Raw genomic sequence first — 27,115 nt, forward strand, 5'->3', positions numbered from 1 at the left:
TTACTACTGGCGCCTGCCCTTAACAGGACTTACCACATTAAGAGAAAGATATGTATAGCCCGTGCTGTTTACAGGGGGCTACATATATATAAAATGTATCCAGCTATAGCACTAGGTAATAGACTAAATAATGCTATAATATGATTAGCATTTAAATTGTGTAGTGATTTTTAAATTGCCCTACTAAATTCTAATTTATACTAATTGAGCAATCAATCTTTTGATTCATTTCATGTCCATGAATCAAGGGCAGTTAGATGCTGCAGTAGCTTTGTATATTTTATGTATTCTGTATTACAACAATGAAGGTCAATTGTGCCTTGTTACACTTGGACAATAGACCAGGCTCTATTGATGTTGGATAAAGGAAGAAACAATTCAATACATTGTTTTATTGAAAAATACAAAAAAACAAAACCAATTTGGAAGCTGGCTTTATTTGAATTTTTAATGAAATAATTATAGGCAATATGGTAAAAAAAACACTAAAAGAAAGAAATAGGTACTGTAGTGCCATCGAGTATTCTAAAACAAATCTGGGGCAATCACCAAGACCCAGGTACATGCTGGGTACATGCTCGGTACATGCTGCAACATTTCTGTGACATTTCTTCAGACAGACTAATGGCCCATCGGATTAACAGCGGGGGTCCCTAGCAGCCCCATTCAAACTGAATGGGACTGCCAGGGACCTCTGCTGTGTTAATCCGATGGGCCATTAGTCTCTGCAGAAATGTCACTGAAATGTTGCAGCATGTACCCAGCATGTACCCAGCATGTACCTGGATCTTGTTGGTGATAGCCCCAGAATTTCTATGACAAGTTTAAGGCAAGTTTTAGAATACTCGTCGGCGCACCTGTAATACAGTACAGGTACAGTATTAATGCTAGTTCGAGCAGTGGATAATATGCCACTATGTAGCAAATGTAGGATACAAGAACCTTTTTATAAGGTAGATGGCATTTTAGGAGTAAGCCATTTTTGCACATTTCCATCCACTTAACTTACTGTCTAAAATGTCATTGGCAAACTTCTCAAATAAGGAGGAAAATATATCTTAGTGGAATATTAAACAGTTCAGTTATGTGTATGCCCTATGGATAGGAGGGCATGGAAAATATGAAGTGGGCTTTGGCTTGGGCATTTAAATGGTGAGGACATAAGTGGTGAGGACATAAGTGGTGAGGACCAAGCTCAAAACACACTCCCACAGTATTATATACTTATATATTTAATTATGCCAACTTGAGTGCTACTGGGAAAGTGATTTCAAATATACAGTGGCGGCAGCCTTTAGTCTAAATCGTCCGCCACCGCGGGAATTTTGAAACCGCGGGCAGACGCGGGCTTTTTTTTTTTAGTTTCGGCGCCTGCGGCGCTTTTATTGTTCAGCGCTATAAGCGCTGAACGGAGATGCGCCTGGCGCGCAGCCGCGAGATGCGGCTGGCGCGCGGCCAAGTTCGGCTGTTAAAGCAAACAGCCCCGAACAATTGGGGGTAAGCTTTAGAATAAGCTCGGCCGCAACAGTACAGCAGTAAACAAAGAATTCTTCAATATGGAAAATTATTTGTGACATTTGTATATGGGGTTTCTTCTCATAACTATTGGTCATTTAGTTAAATCTTTTGGGCAATACATGTTAATCCTGCAACCATTTGAAGGTAGACCTTTTCAGCACCCCATGCTATTAACGATATCATTGTTTTGTTTTCTCTTTCCTCCACGCAGTGAGGGAAATACAAAGGACACAGTACAAAATTGGTAGGTTAGGACCTGCGGACGGGGTCTGACCTTGACGTGGTTGGTCATAACACTGAACTAAATTGCCCATATAGAAACAAATAGAAATTATTCAAGTTATTTGCCATATTAGATGTGTTTTGGGGCTTTTGGTTTACTGAAAATAGGGCCTACCCTAAGAGGTTTAGAATTTAAATAGACTGATGTCAAGGCAAGATCGTATTTAAAGTACAGTACTGCAGCCATTGGAGGGGTCTACAACCATCCCTACAATTACAGGCTATGGCCTTAGAACTGTGTCTCAAGGCCTTACCAAAACCAGTTTCTCACCGTATATTGATATTTTGCAACTATTGGACCCACCTTTCCTCATTCATGAATATGATAACAGATGTGCGAACTTGCCCAAATCATTTTGCCTACGATTCACTCAAACTTTCAGACATCTTGTGGCAAAATGTGTCTGAAAATGTAATCACTCTCATTAAAACACGCAAAGTTCAATTAGGGCTCAAAGACAATACTTATTACATTTTAGATTTAAAGCAGCAGTCTTTGCTAACATCTTCTTCTTTTCCCCCCTTTAATATGTGCAGCAATACAATCCACACAATGATAAATTCTTAGCTAAGTTGCCGATCGATCCATTCTCCTATGATCGATCAGCAATGATTTGGCACAGGAGTTCACTAAATGGTTGTCTGTGCAGCAGAATAGGACCAAAGATGTAAAGTTATGTGGGAAGATCATGTGACCAGGCAGTCACTAGATACAACTGGTGCATGACTAGAGAGAGGGCAGGGCTCAGAAAGAGGTGTGCCAGAGCCTGTTTCAGAAGAGGAAGGGGATGTGACTTTGTAAATGGTTGCATAGAAACAAAAAAATTCTCAAAGTACAAAACTGATTTATTAAAAAAAAAACATGTCCTATAGGATATTGCTTTGTCTGCCGCTTTAATATACAAAAATACTGTCCTTAACCCCCTCCTCATCAATCTCCAGTGACACCTTTATGGCTTAAGAAAAATAGTTTTTCTTTTGCATTAAAAAATGCCCAAGTATAAAAAATGCCCCATATCTTTCTTTTCATACAATAGTAATTAGAAGAATGCCATCTTCACTGCTGCATTTGTACTGTATAATAAAAATACACATGTTGATACTCCTTTTGCCAACGAAACTTCTACTTTTGTATGAGAAAACAGTTTCTAGAGGTACAGTATAACTAGAGATAGGGAAAAGATGAGGAGTGCAAAGTGATTGTTCTCAACATTGTCAACAATGCAATATATTACAATACCATGGTGAAATAACAAACATAGTTGCAAAAAATAGCTCTCTGATGTTTGTCAGAGACAGTCGGTGTAGTCACTGATATTAGGATGAAATAAAATGAAAATGCAGGGTAGCAACGACGCAAGATGGACAGCAAAGTTGGCACAGGCAAGACCACAGACATAACGCATTGAGAAGATCAGATGAATGGAGTGTAAGTGAATCCTTCATTAAGCCCATTTGGGCTTCTGGTCTTCAATTTATAGATCCACTCAGCTTCAATCCTTAATAACATCTGATCGACATTATCACCTCGCGCCGGGCACCTAAGTTGATAAATGCCCATAAACTTGAGGCTGTCAACATCTCCGTTATGAAACTGTGTGACGTGTCTTGCTACTGCTGTTTCAGTAGAATGCTTGACAGAGTTCACATGTTCAAGTATACGTCTACGCAGTTGTCTTGTGGTCTTGCATACATACCTCTTCCCACATTTACAGGTAATGAGGTATATAACATTTGTTGTTCTGCAATTAATAAAGCTGTCTACATTGAAAAGCTGTGTGTTATCATGATTATCAAAGGTCTTAGCTATAATAACATGCTTACACGCCTTGCAACCCTGACAGCGATACATCCCCTTGATGGGGCTCAGCCAGGTCTCTGCCCTAGCACGCTGGTGGTGACTATGAACAAGTTTGTCATGCAAATTTTTCGATCGTCTACTTGTGATAGTTGGTCTCGGGCCGATGACCTTAGCCAGATCAACATCAGATAGAAGGAGGTGCCAGTGTCGGGCAAATATTCTTTTTATTGGCCACCATCTTTTATTATAAGTACCAATGCATCTTATACTGTTGTCCTTACTTTTAGGTGTATTGGAGGACAAGAGAGAATCTCTATCACTGTGCAATGATCTGTGATAGGCTCTATTGAGTGTTTTAATTTTGTACCCACGGCTAAGGAACCGATCACGTAGTTCCTTGGATTGTGTAATAAATTGCTGAATTGTGGAACAATTCCTCCGTAAACGGAGGTATTGTCCAGTAGGAATTCCAGAAATGAGACTGGAAGAATGTTGGCTTTGTGCCAATAACAAGCTGTTAGTAGCAGTACTTTTCCTAAAGACTTTCGTTTGGATGTTCCTGTCACCATCAACATATATATCCAGATCGAGAAAAGTAATTAATGTAGTGCTTAGTACGGTTGTTAGTCTCAAATTCAACATATTGGTGTTAAGACGTTCCACAAATTCAAGCAGACGATTTTGGGGACCCTCTCATAGTAGGAGGATATAATCTATGTATCTGATCCATAGTAAGATATGGTCAGTATACATAGATAACTCCTCATTAAACACATGAACGAATTCCCACCAGCCCAGGTACAGATTAGCATATGTGGGATCACATGCTGTCCCCATTGCTGTACCCTAAGTCTGGTGGTAATAGGTCCCGTCGAACACAAAGTAGTTGTGGGTAAGGACAAATCGGAGTAAGTCCAGAACAAACGCGAGTAAGTCCAGAACAAACGCATTATGTCTGTTGAATCTACAGTCCCTAGTTATAAGGAAATGATTTGCAGCACCCAAAACCTTTCTCGTGGATGATCGAAGTATATAAAGATTTGACATCTAAACTTACGAGAATGGTCTCTGATGAGATGTTAATACCATTTAGTTTTTTAAGGGTATCTTTCGTGACTTGCACGTATGAAGGTAAACTGGTAACGAAGTCCTTAAGGACTTTGTCCAGATAGATGCTGCTCCCCTCAGATAAGCAGTTATTCCCAGAGACAATGGGGTGTCCCGGAGGGGACTGAAATCTTTTATGTACTTTAGGCAAAGTGTAGAATGTTGCCACTGTTGGAGATTTAGGGTACATAAAGTCATATTCTTGTCTGCTTATCAAATCCCTATCTAGGGCTTCTTGTAGAATAGTCAACAGATCTTTTTTGTATTTGGAGGTTGGACTGTTCTCTAATACAATTGTTTCTCATAACAATCTTTATCCCTCAATAATCTCTTGTTCTCTTTAACATAAGCATCAGTGTCTTGGATCACAATATTGCCACCCTTATCAGATGGCTTAATTACAAAAGATTTAGCCGACGACTTTATTAGCTCACGCATGTGCAATGGTAATCGGAGTGGAGGATGCGCATGCGCAATGTAATGTCATCGAGTGTGAAGTATATCACCTCACACATGCGCAGTAGCTTTCCAGTATGCGCAAGAGTGGATTTCTTGCGACGTTTCTATGGCGACGCCAATGTATAAATAACGTCCGCTCCCCCTCCATTGCAAAATTGTCCCTGACGAAGCTCCATAATAGGAGGGAAACGTGCGTTGGGTGCGTGATGATGTCATCAGCCTCCGTTTTGGGGCTGTTTTAAAACAGTGTTTGTCAGTCATCTCTCTAGCTTAGCCCTATATATAACAATAATTTAACAGTGAGGGAATGGTTCTTCATGTATTTTGGTATTAACTATCTGGATTTACCACTTACTTAAGGCTAGCACAGTGTTCCAACCCTGCTGCTAACTTTATTTATTACTCTATTGGGCTAGCTAGTGAAGTGGTGGGCTTGTGTGCTCACCCTGGATGTTTGCACCTGTTGTAGCCTCCAACACTTCATTTTCAATTGTATATTGGAGTATTTATACACGAGAGGTGTTTTTGGTGCATATGTTACTTTATTTAATTTATTTTTATCCTTTATTACACATTTTCTTCGGTAATATATGTTTTAAGTATATAGCATTAAAAGTTATATTTTAAACTTACTGGTAGTGTGCATTTAAGTGAATTTTCTTTGGAGTACAATCACTTTGCACTCCTCATCTTTTCCCTGATTCACCTCAGTTCACAGTTGCACCTACTTTCATTTATAATTATCGATTACAATTGTTGAACATTATTTTTCACACCACAATAAGTATGGTTTAGTCGATCACTTCCTACCCCCCCTCTCTTGTTCTATAACTAGAGATAGGTGAAACCGTCAACATCAGTTTTACGAAATATCCCGAGCTTTCCATTCAAAATTCGTTCCGCATTGTTGTTACGACGGTGCTGCCCGCAGACCAGACTCGTCCCTTATACTGAGGTGGGGACGTATAAGTGCACGCACCTGCAGCAGAAGGAGCCTGTCCGGAGTGTGGTGTTTTGGCGTTGCCAGGCCAGGTGTGAACAGGTGTAGCAATACTTGCCGGTACCGGTACTGAAGGAGCGAAGTGGTTGCCGTTAGCCAAAGGTCGGGGAGAGAGAGATCCGGAAGGTCGAGGTCCAAGCTGAGGTTGAGGGATGGAAGAAGCTGCAGGGTCAAGAGGGAGCCGGGATCCAGAGCCAGGTAAGCATGTCCGCCAAGACGGGTCGTAACCTGAATGCACGAAGACAAAGGGAGAGCCAGAATAGACGTCGGTAGCAGAGACTATGTCGAGCGATGTGAGAGAGGCAGAACAGGCATTAAGTACTGTGGCTGACCAATGGTTAACTGAGGCAGGCCTGGAGGAGCCCTAGGAGCAGTCCAGGATTGGTTTCCATAATACGCTGCCAGGTGATAAGGTTTAGGGTTAACTAGTAACAAGCGTGTGGGAGGGAGGTGTGGCTTCACTGCAAGAGCAGTGAATAAATTAGCTGGTGCTGGAATGTGTTCCATAACAGCAGGGGATGCACGCGCAGAAGAAACGGCAGGCAGCCGAGCACCAGCCCCGCGCGGGGCAGCAGCCGCCCGACGGGGAGAACGGGGAAGTCCCCTCAGCAGGGAGGCCGGGCGAGGAGGGAGCCGCACAGCCGCGGGAGCGGACGGAGGTGAGGGGAGGTCACGCTGCGACCGACGTGACCCCCGAGTCCTCACAGTACGCCCCCCCCCTTCAGGGTCGGCCTCAGGACGATCCTTCCATGGCTTGGATGGAAACTTTTTCCGGAAGCGTTTAAGAAGTCCTGGTGCTTGGATGTCATTAAGAGGTACCCAAGACCTCTCCTCGGGTCCGAAACCCTTCCAATGAACCAAGAAATGGACTTTCCCTCTGGAGAGACAGGATTCTAGTATGGTCTGGACCTCGTACTCTTCATTGCCCTGTATTATCACAGGATCTGGTTTAAGAGTGTGGTCCGGGAACAGAGGGCTAGAGATGAACAGTTTGAGAAGTGAAGTATGGAAAACATTAGGAATTTGCATGCTTGGGGGTAGTTGAAGATGGAAAGCCACCGGGTTAACCTGCTCCATGATAGGAAATGGCCCCAAAAACCTAGGAGCCAATTTGGGGGAAGGGGTTTAAGAGGCGGATATTTCTAGTAGACAACCAAACCTTGTCCCCTGGTTTGTAGTTGGGTGCAGGTCGGTGACGGCAGTCAGCCTGGACTTTAGAAGACAGGGAGGCCCTTTGAAATGCAGATTGAATTCTGGCCCAAGAGTCCTGTAGGAGGAAGATGTGTTCATCCACAGCTGGAACTCCAGAGGAGATCTTGGAAATAGGTAGGCAAGCCGGGTGATAGTCGTAATTAATAAAGAAAGGTGTCTCACCAGTGGATTCATTCCTGGTGGAATTAAAGGCATACTCAGCTGAGGAAAGCAATTCCATCCAGTCATCCTGGGAGTCAGAGACGAAGCACCTTAAATACTTCTCGAGAGATTGATTGACCCTCTCGGTCTGTCCATTAGACTGAGGGTGATAACCCGAAGAGAAGGAGGAAGCAATGCCCAGTCTTCTTGTGAAGGATCTCCAGAATCTGGAAACAAATTGAGAGCCACGAACCGATACGATGGACGTGGGTATGCCATGGATCCGGAAAATTTATTTGGAGAAAATATCGGCTAGGGTGGGTGAGGAGGGTAATCCTTTGAGAGGAATAAAGTGTGCCATCTTGGAAAACCGATCCACGACTACTAGAATAGTGTTTATGCCATTCGACCTAGGCAATTCGACAATAAAATCCATGGATATGTGGGACCAGGGGCGTTCCGGGATGGAAAAGGGCAAAAGAAGACCATGGGGTCTCTGGCGAGGAATCCTGTTGCGTGCACATACCGGACAGGCCCGGGTAAACTCAAGAATAGATTTGGCCATATTGGGCCAACAAAAGGTACGACGGATGAGGTCCAAAGTCTTCTTGTAGTCTGGGTGTCCTGCCGAACGGGAAGCATGTCCCCATTCCAGAATCTCCGGAATAAACTTGGCCTCCACGTATAAGGTATCCTTTGGGATCTCAAGATCACTAGACAGGTGGCTTTGAGACTTGATGATCCTCTCAAGATTTTTGAATGTAGCGACCGCGAGGATTTTTTGTTTGGGAAGGATAGACTCTGTAGTTTTCTCTGGTCTCTCATCAGAAGAATATTGTCTAGAGAGAGCATCCGCCTTGACGTTTTTAGTGCCGGGAATGTAAGACAAAATAAAATTAAACCTGGAGAAAAATAATGACCAGCGGGCTTGGCGGGGGCCTAAGCGACGGGCATTCTCGATGTATAAAAGATTTTTGTGGTCCGTGAGAATAGTGAACGGCTCTTTTGACCCCTCCAACAGATGTCTCCATTCCTGAAGGGCCAACTTGACGGCCAAAAGTTCTCTGTTGCCCACATCATAGTTCCTTTAAGCTGGGGAAAACTTCTTCGAGAAAAAACGGCCAGGGTGAAGTTTATCCTGGGGAGAAAACTTTTGGGATAGGACAGCGCCAGCCCTGCAGTCTGAAACGTCTACCTCTAGGGTGAAATAAATATTGGTGTCCGGGTGTCGAAGGATGGGAGCTGAGACAAAAGCTTGTTTTAGTGTTTCAAAAGCTATGACTGCCTCAGGAGACCAAGACGAAGGATCAGCTCCTTTTTGGGCCAGTGCTGTGATCGGGCCGATGATTGTGGAGAAGTTACGAATAAACTTCCGGTAATAATTGGAAAAGCCTAGGAACCGCTGAATAGACTTGAGGGAGTTAGGTTGCGGCCAATCAATTACGGCTTTAAGTTTCTCAGGATCCATGGTCAATCCCGTGTTGGAAATAATATATCCCAGAAAAGAGGTGGTAGACTGGTGAAAGAGACATTTCTCCATCTTGGCAAACAAACGGTTCTCTCGGAGACGGGAGAGTACAAACTTGGTATGGATGATATGGTCCTGTAGATTCTTGGAAAAGATAAGGATGTCATCCAAATAAACAATTACAAACTGATTAAGGACATCCCAAAATACGTCGTTGATAAAGTACTGAAAAACCGCTGGAGCGTTGCATAATCCGAAAGGCATCACGAGATACTCGTAGTGGCCGCTACGGGTGTTGAAGGCAGTCTTCCATTCGTCGACCTCCCGGATGCGAATAAGATTATACGCCCCGCGAAGGTCTAGCTTGGAGAACACGTTACACTGGCGACACACTTTATCGCAGTGCGGCCAGATCCGCAAGCCGGGAGATTTCCCGGCTTGCTAGTGGCCGCCCCTCGGCGTGCCGCGCGTCATAGACGCGCGGTCACGCGTCTTCGGGAGCCTGCGCCCCCTGCACGCGCGTCCAGGGCTCCCCGAGGGAGCCCTGGTGTCCCGCGATCGCGGGACAGCGGCAGGGGGTTCCGGGGGACCCGGCGGACCCGGCAGCGGTAGGGAGAGTGCCCCGATCGGAGGGCGCTCTTCCGCTGCTTCGGCGCGCGCCCGTCTCACTCGGGCGCGCGCCAGGCTACTGCTGCGGCACAGAACGGGCAAATGCTCGAATAAACTGTGCCGCAGCAGTAGCACCTTGAAGTCTGTTGAATAATTCAGAAATGAGAGGAAGTGGGTAACGGTTCTTCACCGTGATGTGGTTCAGTCCCCGGTAATCAATACACGGTCTGGAAGTACCGTCCTTTTTCTTGACGAAGAAGAATCCAGCTCCTGCGGGTGAATTGGAGCCCCGTTTAAGGTTCTCATGGATATATTCGTCCATGGCTTCCGTCTCAGGAAGAGAGAGGGGGTAGGATTTGGATTTGGGCAAAGTGTATCCAGGTACCAAGTCTATAGGACAATCGTAAGATCTGTGAGGAGGTAGTAGTTCGGATTGGGTTTTTCAGAAGACATCCAGAAAAGCAGCATATGGAACGGGCAATCCTCCCCTAGGGTTGGATGCATTGGCCAGCAGTCAAGGCGGAAGTACGACTGGTGGAAACGGCTCCTCCGACCTTGACCTCCAAGCAATAGGATCTTGGGATGTCCAGTTGATGAGAGGATTGTGCTTCTGTAACCAGGGTAAGCCGAGAGTGACCGAAGTTCCGGGGGCATTGATTACATAAAAGGCCAAGGTCTCCTTGTGTGAATGAGAGGAAAGGGTGATGGGGCGAGTCTCCAAGGAAATATATGCCGGGGTGAGCAGACGCTCGTCAATCCCGACCAAGGCAAAGGGAGACTTCTTCCTAACGAGTGGAATCTGGGTCTTTTCAGAGAAGGCTTGGTCCATGAAATTTCCTCCCGCGCCGGAATCGATAAATGCTGCAGTGGAGGTATGGAAGGTAGGACCCGAGAGAGAGACGGGAATGGTTAATTTCTTGGGAAGTTCCTTCCTGGAAAGGGGACAAGGAGATTTAGCACCCAGGGAGAGCCCCTTCGTACTCACTGGGTTTGGTCGTTTCCCGAGCGTAGTGGACATTCACGGATCAGATGCTCGGAGGATCCGCAGTAATAACATAATCCACCGACTTGGCGAGCTTGCTGTATTGGTGTCCGGGAACGCTGGACTCAAAGTTGCATCGGCTCCGGAGCCTCCAAAGCGGGTAGCGGGGAGACGGCAGGTCCTGTGGTAGGAGAGAATCTCGGAAAAGGAGCACGGAAGGGTGTAAATCGGGGAAGCTGGCGTTGGAGGCGGCATACCTGAAGGCGCTGATCCACTCGATTGGCCTGGGAGATGAGTTCCTCCAGAAGCCCTGGCCTGGGTTGTGAGGCGAGCTCGTCCTTCACAGAATCTGTTAAGCCTCGCCAGAAGACTGAGACTAAAGCCTCCTGGCCCCATCGTGTCTCAGCTGCTATGGTCCTGAACTCCAAGGCGTACTGGGCCACGGAACGACGTCCCTGGGAAAGTTCAAGCAAAGAGTCAGAGGCAGTTTCTTGGCATGCGGGGGTATCGAAGACCTGTCAAAAGTCTTGTCTAAAGGCTGCATAATCACGGGTGATATCGGGACGGAGTTCCCAAATTGGGGAGGCCCATGCCAATGCTTTCCCTGTAAGCAGGCTGTACACATATGCCACTTTCTTGCGACCAGTGGAGTACTGCTGTGGAGCCATCTCAAACTGGATCTCGCACTGATTGAGAAAACCGCGACAGGCGTGTGGATCCCCTGTATACGGTTTAGGTGCCGGGATCTTCGGGCCAGAAGTCGCGGCAGTACCCGTTTCTGGCGACAGTGGCGGTGCGGTCCCAGGTGGTGCCTGAAAGAAACGTCTTGTACCTGTTGAGTGAGGAGAGCCATTTGGTCAGTTAGGGCCTGGACTTGTTGATACATGGCCGTCATCATGGAGGCCATGTCAGTCTGGTCTGCGTCTTGTGGGCTCGACATAATGTTACGCCGGTGCTGCCCGCAGACCAGACTCGTCCCTTATACTGAGGTGGGGACGTATAAGTGCATGCACCCGCAGCAGAAGGAGCGTGTCCGGAGTGTGGTGTTTTGGCGTTGCCAGGCCAGGTGTGAACAGGTGTAGCAATACTTGCCGGTACCGATACTGAAGGAGCGATGTGGTTGCCGTTAGACAAAGGTCGGGGAGAGAGAGATCCGGAAGGTCGAGGTCCAAGCTTAGGTCGAGGGATGGAAGAAGCTGCAGGGTCAAGAGGGAGCCAGGATCCAGAGCCAGGTAAGCACGTCCGCCAAGCCGGGTCGTAACCTGAATGCACGAAGACAAAGGGAGAGCCAGAATAGACGTCTGTAGCAGAGACTATGTCGAGCGATGTGAGAGAGGCAGAACAGGCATTAAGTACTGTGGCTGACCAATGGTTAACGGAGGCAGGCCTGGAGGAGCCCTAGAAGCAGTCCAGGATTGGTTTCCATAATACACTGCCAGGTGATAAGGTTTAGGGTTAACTAGTAACCAGCGTGTGGGAGGGAGGTGTGGCTTCACTGCAAGAGCAGTGAATAAATTAGCTTGTGCTGGAATGTGTTCTGTAACAGCAGGGGATGCGCGCGCAGTAGCAACGGCAGGCAGCCGAGCATCAGCCCCGCGCGGGGCAGCAGCAGCCCGACGGGGAGGACTGGGAAGTCCCCTCAGCAGGGAGGCCGGGCGAGGAGGGAGCTGCACAGCCGCGGGAGCGGACAGAGGTGAGGGGAGGTCACGCTGCGACCGACGTGACCCCCGAGTCCTCACAGTTGTAAAATCCGTTGGCGGATTGTTCCAGTTTCAATCTGTGCGGATGAATCCAAAACCACCAGTGGATACAATCTGCACGGATTCTGACAATCCAGTACGCGGATTACACCAACCATTGGAGGATTCTAAGATTACAATCCATAGAGTTCTGCAATCCAATCGAGAATTGTAAGAGTAATATCTGCGGATTGCGCAATCCGTTGGAGGATTTTTTATTTTTTAAGAGAAATTGTTCCATTTCTCTAGGAAACACTCTCCACTGAAATATGGGGAGAGAAATAAGTTAACCTAAATATGCAAATGGATTTATTTCCCCAGTACAGTATCCCAGGTATCTCTGAATGTGTTGTATAGATGAGTAGTTTGGGGAGGTATAAAAGCCAATGGGGACTACTCTGTCTGTGTCTGGGGAATATGTATCAAGTGCCAGTATGGGTTCTCACTTGTTCTGGTGTTAACTCCCAATGACATGAATATGAATTAACGCCAGAACGGGTGCAATATTCTATACAAGCACTTGATGCATGGGCCCCATGGGTGTGTCTGCATCTCTCTCAGCCACATACAGCAATTGTCCTGTCATCTTACTACTTACAAATACACTACTTCCTGTGTGAAGCACCAATATGTTTTACCATCTTTATACACAACAAATCTGGAAGGATGTGTATCCCACGTATTCCATGGTGCCCCTGTCAGGAAAGCTACCAGCAGTCGCATTGCAACCCAAAAAAGTTTGTTTGTCCTGTGGTTTACTTATTTATTAAATGTTTTACCAGGAAGTAATACATTGAGAGTTACAATTGCAACAAGAAATTGCGCTCGTACTGTCCGTAATACTTATTTTCTTTTTTCTTTAAACCCTGCAATCCCCTTGCTGCTGTGTGCGGAGCTCCTCCCCGAGCGCTCCTATATATGAGACTACCCTTACGGGGAGTCTCAGACAAACGGGGAAAAAAAAACAGAATGCACACAAGGCGCACCAGGGATTAGTGCAAGGCGCACCAGGGATTAGTGCATGGGCTCACTATATGGAGTATGCTAATAATACATTCACTAAATATGATGTCAAAGCAAATTTATTGAGCAAGTCAATTGACCCCATAAAATTAAAACAATATGTACCACTGGGGATTTAAAAAACACACTCTCCATACAATGGAGACCCCTTCCTTCCCAGTGATGAAACATATGAAAACATTGAATAAGTGCAAATGCACTAGGCCAAGATGGCCACAATCAAAGTGAAGCTACTCCCTATCTGCAGTCAGTGTCATGCAAACCCAAGACCTAGCTTAAGCTAACACTGAGGGGAGCAGGGAAAGAAACCGAGAGAGGCAGACAGGCCTACCATATGTAGATACTGAAAAATCAGTCCGGACTGTAGCCACATATGATGATGGTATCTCCGTCAGTACTCCTCCGCTACCCCACTCCAGCCAATGGATATGCGCGTCAGGTGACCCCTATGTAACCTCTGCAGATAGGGAGTAGCTGTACACGCTCCCACACATATGCTCCGGGAATTGCCATTATTATGTGTTATTGGCTCCACACACCAACACAGGCTATATAAGACTGTCCACCAACATATTGGATCTGTTCCTAATACACTCTTATTTCATTCATTGGACTCACAAACTCTGTACCATTTAGAGCACACACGTGGGATTCGTCCCATTTACTTTTAATTAAAACACGAGTAAGAGTACACAGCCTTAATAACAGGTACGTTTATACTTATAATATATATATAATCAAAGGCTCCTTACCAGGCAGACCAGAGAATCCAGGGAATCCAAAGCAGGCACAGCAAGGAAGAGACAGCACACTTGTTAGCAAAAAGAATTGTATTAGTGAAGCAGGCACAAAACACCAACGTTTCGGTCCTAAAAACAGGACCTTTATCAAGGGAGTGCTAGCACTCCCTTGATAAAGGTCCTGTTTTTAGGACCGAAACGTTGGTGTTTTGTGCCTGCTTCACTAATACAATTCTTTTTGCTAACAAGTGTGCTGTCTCTTCCTTGCTGTGCCTGCTTTGGATTCCCTGGATTCTCTGGTCTGCCTGGTAAGGAGCCTTTGATTGTATTCATTCATATGGGACTAAGCACCTGTCCTCATCTGTATTTGTGTGCCATCTGCTCTGTTACCTATAATATATATATATATATATACACACACGGTGGCAGTTATCCGAGGCAGGGCCTGTGTTCCCGAAACGTTATTTGGTCTGCTATAAACATGAAGTAAAATCCTAGTAATCGTTTATGCAACTGAAACTGTGTGCCTCCATCTTTTGTGCGGTTTAATACTGTACTGTAGTGTCGACAAATATTCTAAAACCATTCTGGGGCAATCACCAACAAGACCCAGGTACATACTGGGTACATGCTCAAAACATGCTGGGTACATGCTGCAACATTTCTGCAGACAGACTAATGGCCCATCGTATTAACACAGCAGGGGTCCCTGGCTGCCAGGGACCCCTGCTGTTAATCCGATGGACCTTTAGTCTCTGCAGAAATGTCACTGAAATGTTTGCAGCATGTATGCAGCATGTATGCAGCATGTACCTGGATCTTGTTGGTTATAGCCCCAGATTTTCCAAGGCAAGTTTAAGGCAAGTGTTAGAATACTCGTCGGCGCACCTGTACAGTATATTGTAAATAATATAAAAAAAATGTTGGAATATACAATGCTACAGTACTTCAGGTTTGAAGTCTGTCTGCTAAGCTTCCATGAATTACAAGTGTAAACATCACCTTGCAGTTTAATTATGTTTTAATGATGAAGTAATTAATTTGCTAACACCCTGAAGTTCCTTTTAATTAACAGTCTTAATTAAAGAATAAGTAAATATATTCTCTATTTTTCCTGCATCTATAAGATTAGCTACTGTATTTCAATTGAGACATTTTACTGTAAAAATCTCTTTCAGGTAACCACAGATGGCACAACAGCACCATCTAGTGGGTTTTACACGTCTTGACATTTCTTAGTCAAGGAAAAGGGAAGTTTGCAAGAGGAAACCTATAAAAACATCTAGCTTTTTTAGAACATAATTTACAACTAGTGACTTTTCATTTTTAACATAATGTAGATATTACATTTGTTATGTTGTCAAAGGAAAGCTAGTTACATTGTAGTAACTATTGATAGTACTGTGTGTAAAATAGTAGAATGAATACCTTCTTTTTTTAGATGCTGAACAGCCCAGAGTTGATAACTGAGCAGATAAGTAAGGACGTAGCATGGCTTTGCTCCCAACTTTTGGTATTGTGGAGCCAGTTTCTGGAAACTGCAACCTTTCAATCTGATGTTACAACCTACCTCATGCAGGAACATCACACGTTAAGGGTAAAGGAGAAGTTGTATACTGTATTATTTCTAATTCCATACTATTATCTTCTACTGGTTCCATCAGTCCGTCTTGCCGGGAAACTCAGAAACCAAGGATCTACTCTCTCACTGTCTGAATACATTTGGATATTGCAGTATATTATTTTACAGGTGTTTTAACAATGTACCAAAATTAAATGCATTTCCTGATATAATATGGGACATTTCCTTTATTCAATTGTTATTTTTATACATTATTTGTTCAGCGTGAATTTATAATAATGAATACAATTTAGGTTAAAATGGAATTGTAATGTATTTGAAATGTGTTTTGGAGAAGGCCAGTACATTTAATTCATCATCAATGTTGGACATGAAGGGCAAATTCAATATACTCTGAATAGACTGATCACACTGGGATACGCCACTTTGGTGTACTGTGTATTGAATCGACCCCTTGGTCTTTTATGCAGTGAAGAAGACTCAAACCCTAGTGTATATAATACTATTATGAAGGTACATGTATATTTTATGATACACGTGCTTGATTTTAAACTATTTTTTATGTTATGCAACTCTCATTCATTCCCTTTTCAGGTTAGAAGATTTTCAGAAGCTTTTTTCTACACAGAACACGAAAAACCAACCGTTCTCACGTTTCAGGAAAACCTGTGAGTGTATTTGAATTGAATCCACCAAAATAGAGCTAACTAATCTACGATACATCTATTTATTAATCCAACTATCTAACAATATGATTTTGTTTGTGATTGAAATGTTATTGATTTAAAAAACATGAAATACCACTTTTAAATGTATATAATGGTTAATTAAAGAACATTTGTAGTATGTATTCATCGATTATTCATGTTATCAATATTAGAAAATGTTGTGGCTGAATTAGAAATTCATTATTTTGTGTTGTTGAAGGAAGGGAAGTGACTGCATTATTTATATTCATATTATTTTTGGTAGCTTCGGATGAAACTAACTAGCCTTTAATTAAAACCAATGAATATAATTGGTTTAATGAGCACAGCGTTACCAAAGCCTGTTATATTCTTACAAATTTCACAAACTTCTTTTATATTTATATATATGTATATAAATAAAGACAAAAAAGGGAAAAAGTATTCCAAAATGTGCACTCGTGTATACTCACTAAACAAAATTTATATTTTATTATATAATTTATATATATAAAGTCACATAAACAAAACACATATAGATAGAAAAACATTCCCTGACAACCCCTTACAACAATAAATAAAGGATAAACCAAATATCAAGCAAAAACAAACGTAAGCGAAAGGAATAAAGAATATGAAATAGCACCTACAGTATGAATATAAATTGCAAGAGAGGGATGTTGAGAGGTGTCGGGGTGCTAAGTGGCTGGAGCAGGGTGGAGTACTGGGTCCGCAGAACAGAGACACCCTGCGGGGAGGACACTCTTATTTGCCAGACTCAGTTGGGCCTGCCCAGTAGGTGGCAATGAGTTGACTGGAGAAGCGGCAGAAGGTCAGCACGTTTTCCATTGGTCAGTTCATGTCCCGCCCACAGGGCATCCCGAAGCGGCTTGGCACGCCTCCTCCTCTTACATCAGCCAAAGGACGAGCCCCCTCTGATCGAATACAGTGCCACAGTTACTCTGGTGCGACCTGATATGGTCAGCCCAGAGGATCTGTTTCCTGGTCCAGGGATGCAGGTCACCATGCCCGACGGGGGACCTAGGTCAATCCAGGTCAGGCCGGGTGTTTCTCGACTGGGGTGCCGGTTGAGGAATAAGGGATGTGGGTGTCCTGCCAGGGTTGGATACTGAGGTGCTTCTCAGTAACAACCTGGGACACCTTATCTGCTCTTTTGCAGTGGAAGATGTTTCTGTGGCTGCAGTCATGAAGAGCCAAAGTCGGCAGTTGCCCAGGTAGGGGAGCCTTTGGTACCTCTGCCCACTGAGTAGATCAACATCCCCCTGGATTTGGGACCTCGTTTCCTGAGGTTCCTGAGGAGACCGGGCAGGTAGGCCAGACCGAGTCTGTACTGTGTCCTGACATCCCTTCCAACTTACCTGTTTCCCCATCCCCTAACTTAGTGACTGAGGATGAGTGCCCAGAGCTAGGTGCACGGTTCAGAGAAGCAGTGCAGTCTTATCTCAGCTTAGAGGGCATGAGACTTCGGGCGTCCAAGTCTGCCTCTGAGAATGGGTCGGATCGGTATCTCTGGCACCGTGAGCTCCTATACAGAGAGCAGGCTCCAGACAGAGTGTGGACCAGTAGGAGGCAGTTAGTGGTACCCAGGGAGTATTGGCAGCAGTTATTGCATGTAGCCCACCATTCCGCTAGCGGGGCATCAGGGGATCTCCCGCACTAGAGCCCAGCTAGTGCAGCATTTCTACTGGGTGGGGGCATCAAGGGCAGTAGCGGATTTCTGCCACTCCTGCGATGCCTGCCAGCAGGTAGGCAAGTCAAATGAAGGTTCCCTGAACCCAATACGGTGATCAATGAACCTTTCCAGCGGGTAGCAATACATATAGTGGGACCCCTTATGGTTCCTAGCAGGACAGGGAAGCGCTACATCCTCACGTTGGTTGATTTTGCAACCAGGTACCCTGAGGCTGTTGCATTTATATTCAATAGAAGCTAAAAAGGTAGCCAACGCTCTGACAGGGATTTTCTCTAGAGTAGGGTTCCTTAGCGAGATTCTGACTGATCAGGGGACGCAATTCATTTCTGAATTGCTCGACTGTCTCTGGAAGGCGTGCGGGCGACAGCCCTCTGTACTAACCCTTACCACCCCCAGACAAACGGACTGAGGTGAGGTACAGGCAGCGGGCATAGAGAGTGTCTGGGAGCGGGGGTTGTAGCCGCAGGGGCTCGGGGACCGCACGGGTGCGCGAGACTTGCGGGGCATGCGCTGAGCCAATAGGACAGAGAGAGAGGAGGACGGGACAGGAGTGGGAAAGTGCAGAGGGATTGGTAAGAGAGGGGACAGAGGAAGAGAAAGAAGGGGAAGGAAACCCCTGAACCGTCACAGTATCCCCCCCCTTGAGGATCGATCTCCAAGCCATCCAACCAAGGCTTAAGCGGAAATTTTTGGTGGAATTGCTGGAGTAATCTTGGGGCATGGATGTGACGTGCTGGTACCCACAAACGTTCTTCCGGACCATAGCCCTTCCAGTGGACCAGGAACTGGAGTTTGTTTTTAGACCAGTGGGACTCAATGAGGGATTGGACCTCGTACTCCTGTTGTCCTAGGGTGGAGACTGGATTGGGTTTCCGAGAGGGGACAGGAAAATGAGAACTTTGCACAAAGGGTTTGAGAAGGGAAGCGTGGAACACGGAAGGAATCCTCATGGTGGGAGGCAGGTCAAGACGGTAAGCTACTGGGTTAATCTTTTCTAATATTTTGAACGGGCCCAGGAATCTCGGAGATAATTTAGGTGATGGCGTTTTAAGCCTGATATTTTTTGAGGATAACCACACCCTGTCACCAGGTTTGAAAGAAGGCCCAGGTTGACGGTGACGATCCGCCTTGGTCTTTTGTTTGGCAACCGCAGACTGTAAAGTTTTGAGGATTTTTTTCCAAGATTCCTGTAGATTAGCAACATGAGAGTCGGCCGCAGGAACGCCTGAAGGAGAAGGCGAGAGAGGAAGGCTACTGGGGTGGAAACCGAAGTTAATAAAAAAGGGAGACTCTTGAGTAGACTCGTTTTTGAGAGAATTGATGGCAAATTCGGCCCATGGCAAATGGTCCACCCAGTTGTCCTTTGAGTCAGATATTAAGCATCTTAGATATTGTTCAAGAGCTTGATTCATCCTTTCGGTTTGACCATTGGTTTGAGGATGGTATCCTGAGGAAAACAAGAGAGAGATTCCGAGTCTTTGGGAAAATGCCCGCCAGAATTTAGAGATGAACTGAGATCCACGGTCAGAGACAATAGAAATTGGGATGCCATGTAACCTGAAAATTTCTCTGGAAAAGACATCAGCCAAAGTGGCAGAATTAGGAAGACCCTTGCGGGGAATAAAGTGTGCTTGTTTAGAGAACCTGTCCACTACGACCAGAATGGTGTTCATTCCTTTGGAATTGGGCAACTCGACAATGAAATCCATCGATATATGGTTCCAGGGTTGTTCCGGAATGGGAAGAGGTAAGAGAAGTCCCGAAGGTTTGTGATGGAGTGTTTTACTCTGGGCACATACAGGACAGGCGGTGGTAAAGTCGAGAATATCACTGTTCATCTTTGGCCACCATAATGTCCGTTTAATGAGATCTGCTGTCCTTTTGAAGCCTGGATGACCGACTGCTCTAGAAGAATGACCCCAAAGCAAAATTTTATGGCGAAAGCGTGGAGCTGCGTATAGGCGTCCTTCTGGTACCCTGAACCTGCTGGGAATGTGAGCATGAGCTTTGCTGATTTCGTCCAACACATCGAAGTTGTTAGCGGAAATTATACATTTGGCAGGAAGGATATTCTCCGTGGTTTCATTAGCTTCGGTTTGTGTTGCGAACTGACGAGAGAGAGCGTCCGCTTTGACATTTTTGGTACCAGGAATATATGAAATAGTATAGTTAAAGCGGGAAAAGAAGAGCGACCACCGAACTTGGCGTGACCCCAGGCGACGAGCCCCCTCGATATACAACACATTTTTGTGGTCAGTGAGAATAGCAACTGGTTCCTTGGAGCCCTCCAACAGGTGCCTCCATTCTTGAAGAGCCAGTTTTATGGCCAAAAGTTCACGATTACCAACATCATAATTCCTTTCGGTAGATGAAAGTTCCGCGAAAAAAACCCACAAGGGTGGAATTTCTCTTGGGGAGAAGTCCTCTGGGAAAGGACTCCAACGTCCAAGGCGTCGACCTCCAAAGTGAAGTGGAGGGAGGTATCCGGATGGCGAAGGATGGGTGCGGAAACAAAAGCCTTCTTGAGTACCTCAAAAGCAAGAATAGCCTCAGGGGACCAGGGAGTGGTATCGGCGCCCTTCTTGGTCAAAGCGGTGATAGGAAGAGCAATAGAAGAAAATTTTTGGATGAATTTCCTGTAATAGTTGGCAAAGCCGAGAAAACGCTGCACAGCCTTGAGTGAATTAGGCAGTGGCCAATCGAGAACAGCTTTCAGTTTTTCTGGATCCATGGAGAAGCCTTGACTGGAGATGATATAGCCTAAGAAGGCAGTAGAGGTCCGGTGGAACAAACACTTCTCCATCTTGGCATATAGGCGATTAGAACAGAGCCTAGAAAGCACTTGTTTGGTATGTTGAATGTGTTCCTCCAGATTTTTAGAGAAAATAAGAATGTCATCTAGATAGACTATGACAAATGTTCCCAATACATCGCGGAAGATGTCGTTCATGAACTCTTGAAAAACGGCAGGAGCGTTACATAAACCAAAGGGCATAACAAGATATTCATAATGTCCTGATCGTGTGTTAAATGCTGTTTTCCACTCGTCCCCCTCCCTTATGTGAATGAGATTATAGGCGCATCTTAAGTCGAGTTTTGAAAAAATAGAGGCCCCCTGGAGACGATCGAACAGTTCAGAGATAAGCGGAAGAGGATACCGGTTCTTCACCGTGATCTTATTGAGTCCGCGGAAGTCAATGCACGGCCTAAGTGATCCATCCTACTTCTTCACAAAGAAGAAGCCAGCCCCGGCAGGGGAGGTAGAGTTGCGGATGAATCCTTTCTCCAAATTTTCTTGAATGTAGGACGTCATGACCTCGGTCTCTGGGACGGAGAGTGGATATGACTTCGACTTGGGCAGGATGGTCCCTGGAATCAGATCGATAGGACAATCGCACGGTGATGGGGAGGTAGAACCTCCGCTTGTACCTTTTTGAACACATCCAAGTACTCATGATACACGGTAGGCAGGATCAATAGATTAGAAGGAACGGAATCCAGGCCGGCAAGTACTGCAACAGGAGACTCCGCAGGAACGTCATCTGCGGACGAAGGCCACTGGAGAGGCATAGTACCGCTCCAGTCAATGCGCGGATTGTGGAGTTGAAGCCAAGGCAATCCTAAAATAATTTGCACTGTAGGAGATTGAAAAATATCAAAGATTATTACCTCCTTATGACCGTCAGCCAGGGTCAGTGTGAGAGGAATAGACTCCCAAATGATAAACGCCGGCTGGAGTGGTCGGCCGTTGATGGCCTTGAGGCCAATGGGAGTTTTCCTTCTGACCATGGGGATTTGATTCTCCAACGCGAATTTCTGGTCCATGAAGTTACCACCAGATCCCGAATCGATGAAAGCTTCGACCTGCAGGAAAAGGTTCGGACCCTCCAAAGTAGCAGGAAGCAGAAACTTCTTTGGGAAAGATTCGGGGAAAGAGGGGCAAGGAGATACAGTACCCAGTAGAAGCCCCTCTACCTTTACTAGATGTGCCCGTTTCCCGGCTTCAGGGGACAATTCTGGAGACGATGTTCTGGAGAAGCACAGTAGAAACAAAGTCTATTCAGACGACGTCGCGCTCTCTCCGTGGCCCAAAGTTGCTGACTGCCGACCTGCATCGGCTCCGGAGACTCCAGTGCCAGGAGGGGTGCTGTAGGCAACCTGTGAGAAATAACAGAAGAAGGAGAGCGAGAACAGTGCCTCTCGTGCCGTCGCTCCTCAGTACGCTGATCCATGCGTACGCTCAGGGTAATCAACTCCTCCAGGGATGAAGACCGGGCATGAGTAGCTAGATCGTCTTTCAACGTATCTGAGAGTCCGTGCCAGTACGCGGCAGCGAGTGCTTCATCATTCCATTGGGTTTCAGCAGCTAGCGTACGGAACTCAATGGCGTGTTTGGCAGCTGATCTTCGGGCCTGTGAAATGTGAAAAAGAGAGAAAGCGGCTGTCTCGCGCCATGCAGGAGTATCGAATACAAGTTGAAACTCGCGTCTGAAGAGAGAGTAATCTTGCGTTAATTCGCTTTCGCGCTCCCATAGAAGGGAGGCCCAGGCGAGAGTGTCTCCGGTGAGCAAGGCGTAGATATACGCTACCTTAGCATGACCAGTGGGGAACTAAAAGGGGGACATCTCGAATTGCACCTCGCATTGGTTTAAGAATCTGCGGCAGGCGAGGGCGTACCCTACATAGCGATTCGGTGAAGGAATACGGGGCCCAGAGCTGGCGTAGTTAGCGACAATCGGTGGCGTAGGAGCCATGGGGCTCTCCAGAGGGGAGAACTTGGCCAGTTGCTGGGAGACAGTAGATAACTGGTTACTGACAAATTGTAAGGCCTCTATGGAAATACTTGTAACCACCTCAGGGGGGTCTGCGTTTGTTGGGCTCTGCATGTCATGCCTGTATGCCAGCAGACCTGGCAAGACCCCAATACTGAGGTGGGAACGGTATTACACCACACACCCACAGCAGTAGGAGCAAGCCCTGAGTGTGGTATAGCATTGCTGGGCCTGTTGGAAAAGTGGTTAAGATACTTGCAACGTCTTGTAGGGTTTAACGTAAGAATGGTTGTGTCCGTGTGCCAATGTCCAGGGGTCCAGAGAGCAGGGTAGTCGAAGTTCAAAGCCAGATCCAAGGATTCCAGAGGTCAGCAAAATAGAGTTTGTAGCAAGGTTCAAGGGGTACAGAGAGCAGGGTAGTCCAAGACAAGCAGGGGTCAAGGCCAGGGAAATCCAAAGTAACACAGGAGCAGGATACAAGCAGGGACACAGAGGGAGCACAGCAAAGGTCAGCACACAAAGGGAAACAGGAACTATGCAGAGCGACGATAGAGAGGACAGACAGGGATTATAAAGGGAGACACACCAATAGGAGAGAGGGGAGGAGCAGAGAGAGAAGTGGGAGACAACAAGGATAGGTCAGAGAGAAAAGGGGAGGAGACAGAAGAATCAGAGAGCGAGATGGCCTGCAGGGAATGGGAGGAAGAGTCAGGAGGGTGACCGGGCTTAGAAGAGGAGCGTGTGCGCGCGCCCTCTGTAAGCTGAGGGTACGCGCACACAGGCTGCGTCACCAGGCGCGTGGAGCGCTGCACCGCGGGCACCCCAGCGGAGGGAAGCAGAGGACCGGACGGGACCGCCAGCGGAGATGAGGTACAGGCAGCGGGCATAGAGAGTGTCTGGGAGCGGGGGGCGTTGCCGCAGGGGCTCGGGGACCGCGCGGGGCATGCACTGAGGCAATGGGACAGAGAGAGAGGAGGATGGAGTGGGACAGGAGTGGGAAAGTGCAGAGGGATTGGTAAGAGAGGGGACAGAGGAAGAGAAAGAAGGGGAAGGAATCCCCTGAACCGTCACAGTTTCTCCCCCTTGAGGATCAATCTCCGAGCGATCCAACCAAGGCTTAAGCGGAAATTTTTGGTGGAATTGCTGGAGTAATCTTGGGGCATGGATATGACTTGCTGGTACCCACGAACGTTCTTCCGGACCATAGCCCTTCCAGTGGACCAGGAACTGGAGTTTGTTTTTAGACCAGTGGGACTCAATGAGGGATTGGACTTCATTCTTGTTCTGAAGCCCACTCAGCAGAACAAACTCATGGCTGCCTGGGCTGGCCCGTATACTGTACTCTGGCGGATGAACGAGTTCAACTATGTTGTACAATTATTTCAGGAGACATTGAGTCATAGGGCTTAACATATAAATATGTAGAAACCCTATTTTTCGAGTGCGGCATTGGTGCTGGCTATCTGTAGGCTGCCGATGGGGGACCCAGCAAGCCAATCTCTGCCTGACCTCCTAGGGGAAGCTACGCAGATGGGCACTATAGAGCAGGTAAGGATAGGTCCCCAGCTCGAGGCACCCAAGCGGGTGCAGAACAAGCTATGCTAGAACAGTACAAGGTCCTGTTCACAGATAAGCCAGGCAGGACCCATATTACTGATCACCCAGTTCACACCCGGGATCAGTGCCCTCTGCATAAGAATGCCTATCAGGTATCAACGGAGGTGAAGAGGAGCATAGAGGAGGAGGTAGAGGAGATTCTGGACCTAGGGGTAATAGTACCATCTCAGAATCCTTGACTTCAACAGTAGTCCTGGTACAAAATGAAGGACGGGACCACCCGGTTCTGTGTGGACTACCGGCAGCTCAATGCTCAGATGGATTCAAATGCCTATCCCATGCCTCACATGGACGAGCTGTTAGATGAGCTCGCAGGGGCAAGGTATCTGACTACCATGGATTTGTCCAGGCGTACTGGCAAATTCACAAACACAAACCAGGAGATTACAAAATCTCCCAAAATTTCCCCATTGGGTTCACTACAGAGCTGCTGTAATATAAGGGGTGAAATACTCCCTGACACAATGTCTAATTGGCGAATTGGCTTATTAGGGTACACAAAGTAACCACTCCCAAAACTGTGGGAGGACAGTTGCCACTAAAAACCTAAATACTGTAGATCAAAATAATAAAGTTTGATTGAACCAAAATCAACGGCGCATACTCACAGTAATAAAACCATTAAAACAAGGGGGTGGGGGGGGGGGTGTACTGGCAAATTAATCTGACCCAGGAGGCACAGGAGACGTCGGCTTTCATCATCATATGGAAAATAGCTGAAGCGCTCAAATGCAGGTATATCTCAAAATGATAATAAGCCAGACCACTGTACCAGGGTACTAACAATTGATATAGTACCTATTGTGTCATATAATGGGTACTATCCTCCTGAAGACAGGTGGTGTGTGGTGCAACCCACTCACCATCAGTCTCATTGGCAGGTTCCCCTGAAAAATATGCAAATACTCACATCCTGGTAGGGCAGGCAGGCAGGCTGTGCAGCTACTCAATGCAATACAGGGAAAAGGGAGACCAAAAAGCGCACCAGCACAAACGGAGCAGGAAGAACCCAAGACAAAAAAAAATAATTAAAAGGGCACTTTAATGTGGCAAAAGACCCATCCAATGCATTTCGAACGTCGCAGCGTTCTTTTTCAAGGATAAAACACAATGTGATAACATCCATTATATACCCTCTTACCTGTGGGCAATTTCGCGCCAAAAATCAGAACCTGATGACGTCATAACAGAGCGACTCAGTGCTGATCTAAGGGCAAAAGGAAGTACCAAAGGCAGTGTGGCCATCTTGGATGTGGGCAAACATAGGAACACAATAACAAAGCTTTATTGACCATTCCAGCAGAACAAAATACATTGCTGCTAACTGGACAAGCATATTTAAACGAAATAAAGCTATATTAAACTAAACTAATGCTTAATAAAGGGTACTATTATATCAAGAAAAAACATGAACAAGGTGGATTAAAAAACTAGCTGTGTTGCAACTAAGTTATATACAAAAAAAAAGGTTAAAAATAAAAACCTCTAGACATGATTAAAAAAATGTGCAAGAAAAGTAAATTTAAAGACATATTACACATACATACTGCATAACACAGATTGTGTACCTAAATCATAGGAACCAGGGAAATACAACCATTATAAAATATGAAGTATTATCCACAAGATACATCAAAGAACAATTTAAGCTTACATATTAGCATAATATTGCATGATAAGGCATAGGTTCAAAGGTTATAATGATAAGAATATAATGTCCAATATAATGACAATTGTCTTATTTAATCTGTATTACCAACTAATTACACCGAAATGCATTGGATGGGTCTTTTGCCACATTAAAGTGCCCTTTTAATTAATTTTTTTTGTCTTGGGTTCTTCCTGCTCCGTTTGTGCTGGTGCGCTTTTTGGTCTCCCTTTTCCCTGGCTTTCATCATCATGGCTTATATGAATTTTTAGTTATGCCATTCGGGATGAAGAATGTCCTGGCTACCTTCCAATGCCTGGTCAATAGGTTGCTGGAAGGGATGCAGAATTTTGAAAGGGCATACATGGAGGATATAGCTGTGTTTAGCAACTCCTGGGAATCACATTTAGTACATGTAGCAGTGGTGCTGAAAAGGATCGGGGAAGCAGGGCTGACACTCAAACCATCTAAATGTCTTGTCGGGATGGCAGAGGCACTGTACCTCGGGCATAGAGTAGGCAGGGGCATCTCAAATTGGAGCCGGCTAGGGTAGAGGCAATTCTCGAGTGACCAGTGCCCCGAACAAAGAAGCAGATTATGGCTTTGTTAGGCACCGCTGGCTACTATAGAAAGTAGAAACATAAAGATCGGAGGGAGAATCTGGATACTTTTCTACAAATTTTTACTGACTTTCAACATTGACTGGGACTATTATCATCAGACTTTGAAGGATTGCCTTAGTTTGTATCACCACCCAGAACTGGTAACAATCATCTAGTGTGGTTGGTTCTTTTTTATTGCACCGGGGATTTGGTTTGTTTGTTCAATTATCTGTTGTTAACACGTCTTGGAAAGACTTGTATACTTGTCCGTTAGACTGCCCATCCTATCTTTGAGGTTAACATTATTTCCTTGATTTGGGTGTATCACAATTGATGCTGTGTTAAGAATCACGCACACATAAATACAATTTAGAGTTAATGATTTAATTCACTAGGTTTTCAAACCACACAGG

The 27,115-nt window shown here is 45.7% G+C and overlaps 1 protein-coding gene across 2 annotated transcripts in view; it reads left to right on the plus strand.

The window, feature by feature from the left end:
• The window catches only part of FAM135B (family with sequence similarity 135 member B), a 240,963-nt gene that overhangs the window by 176,008 nt on the left and 37,840 nt on the right, over positions 1–27,115 (plus strand). For both annotated transcript variants that reach the window (XM_075581807.1, XM_075581801.1), the window contains 2 exons: positions 15,523–15,678; positions 16,258–16,331. In XM_075581807.1, coding sequence (XP_075437922.1) covers positions 15,523–15,678; positions 16,258–16,331 — 230 coding nt within the window. The remainder of the gene's footprint in view (positions 1–15,522; positions 15,679–16,257; positions 16,332–27,115) is intronic.

Source organism: Ascaphus truei, chromosome 2, assembly GCF_040206685.1.
Source record: "Ascaphus truei isolate aAscTru1 chromosome 2, aAscTru1.hap1, whole genome shotgun sequence".
In the NCBI taxonomy this organism is placed as follows: domain Eukaryota; kingdom Metazoa; phylum Chordata; class Amphibia; order Anura; family Ascaphidae; genus Ascaphus; species Ascaphus truei.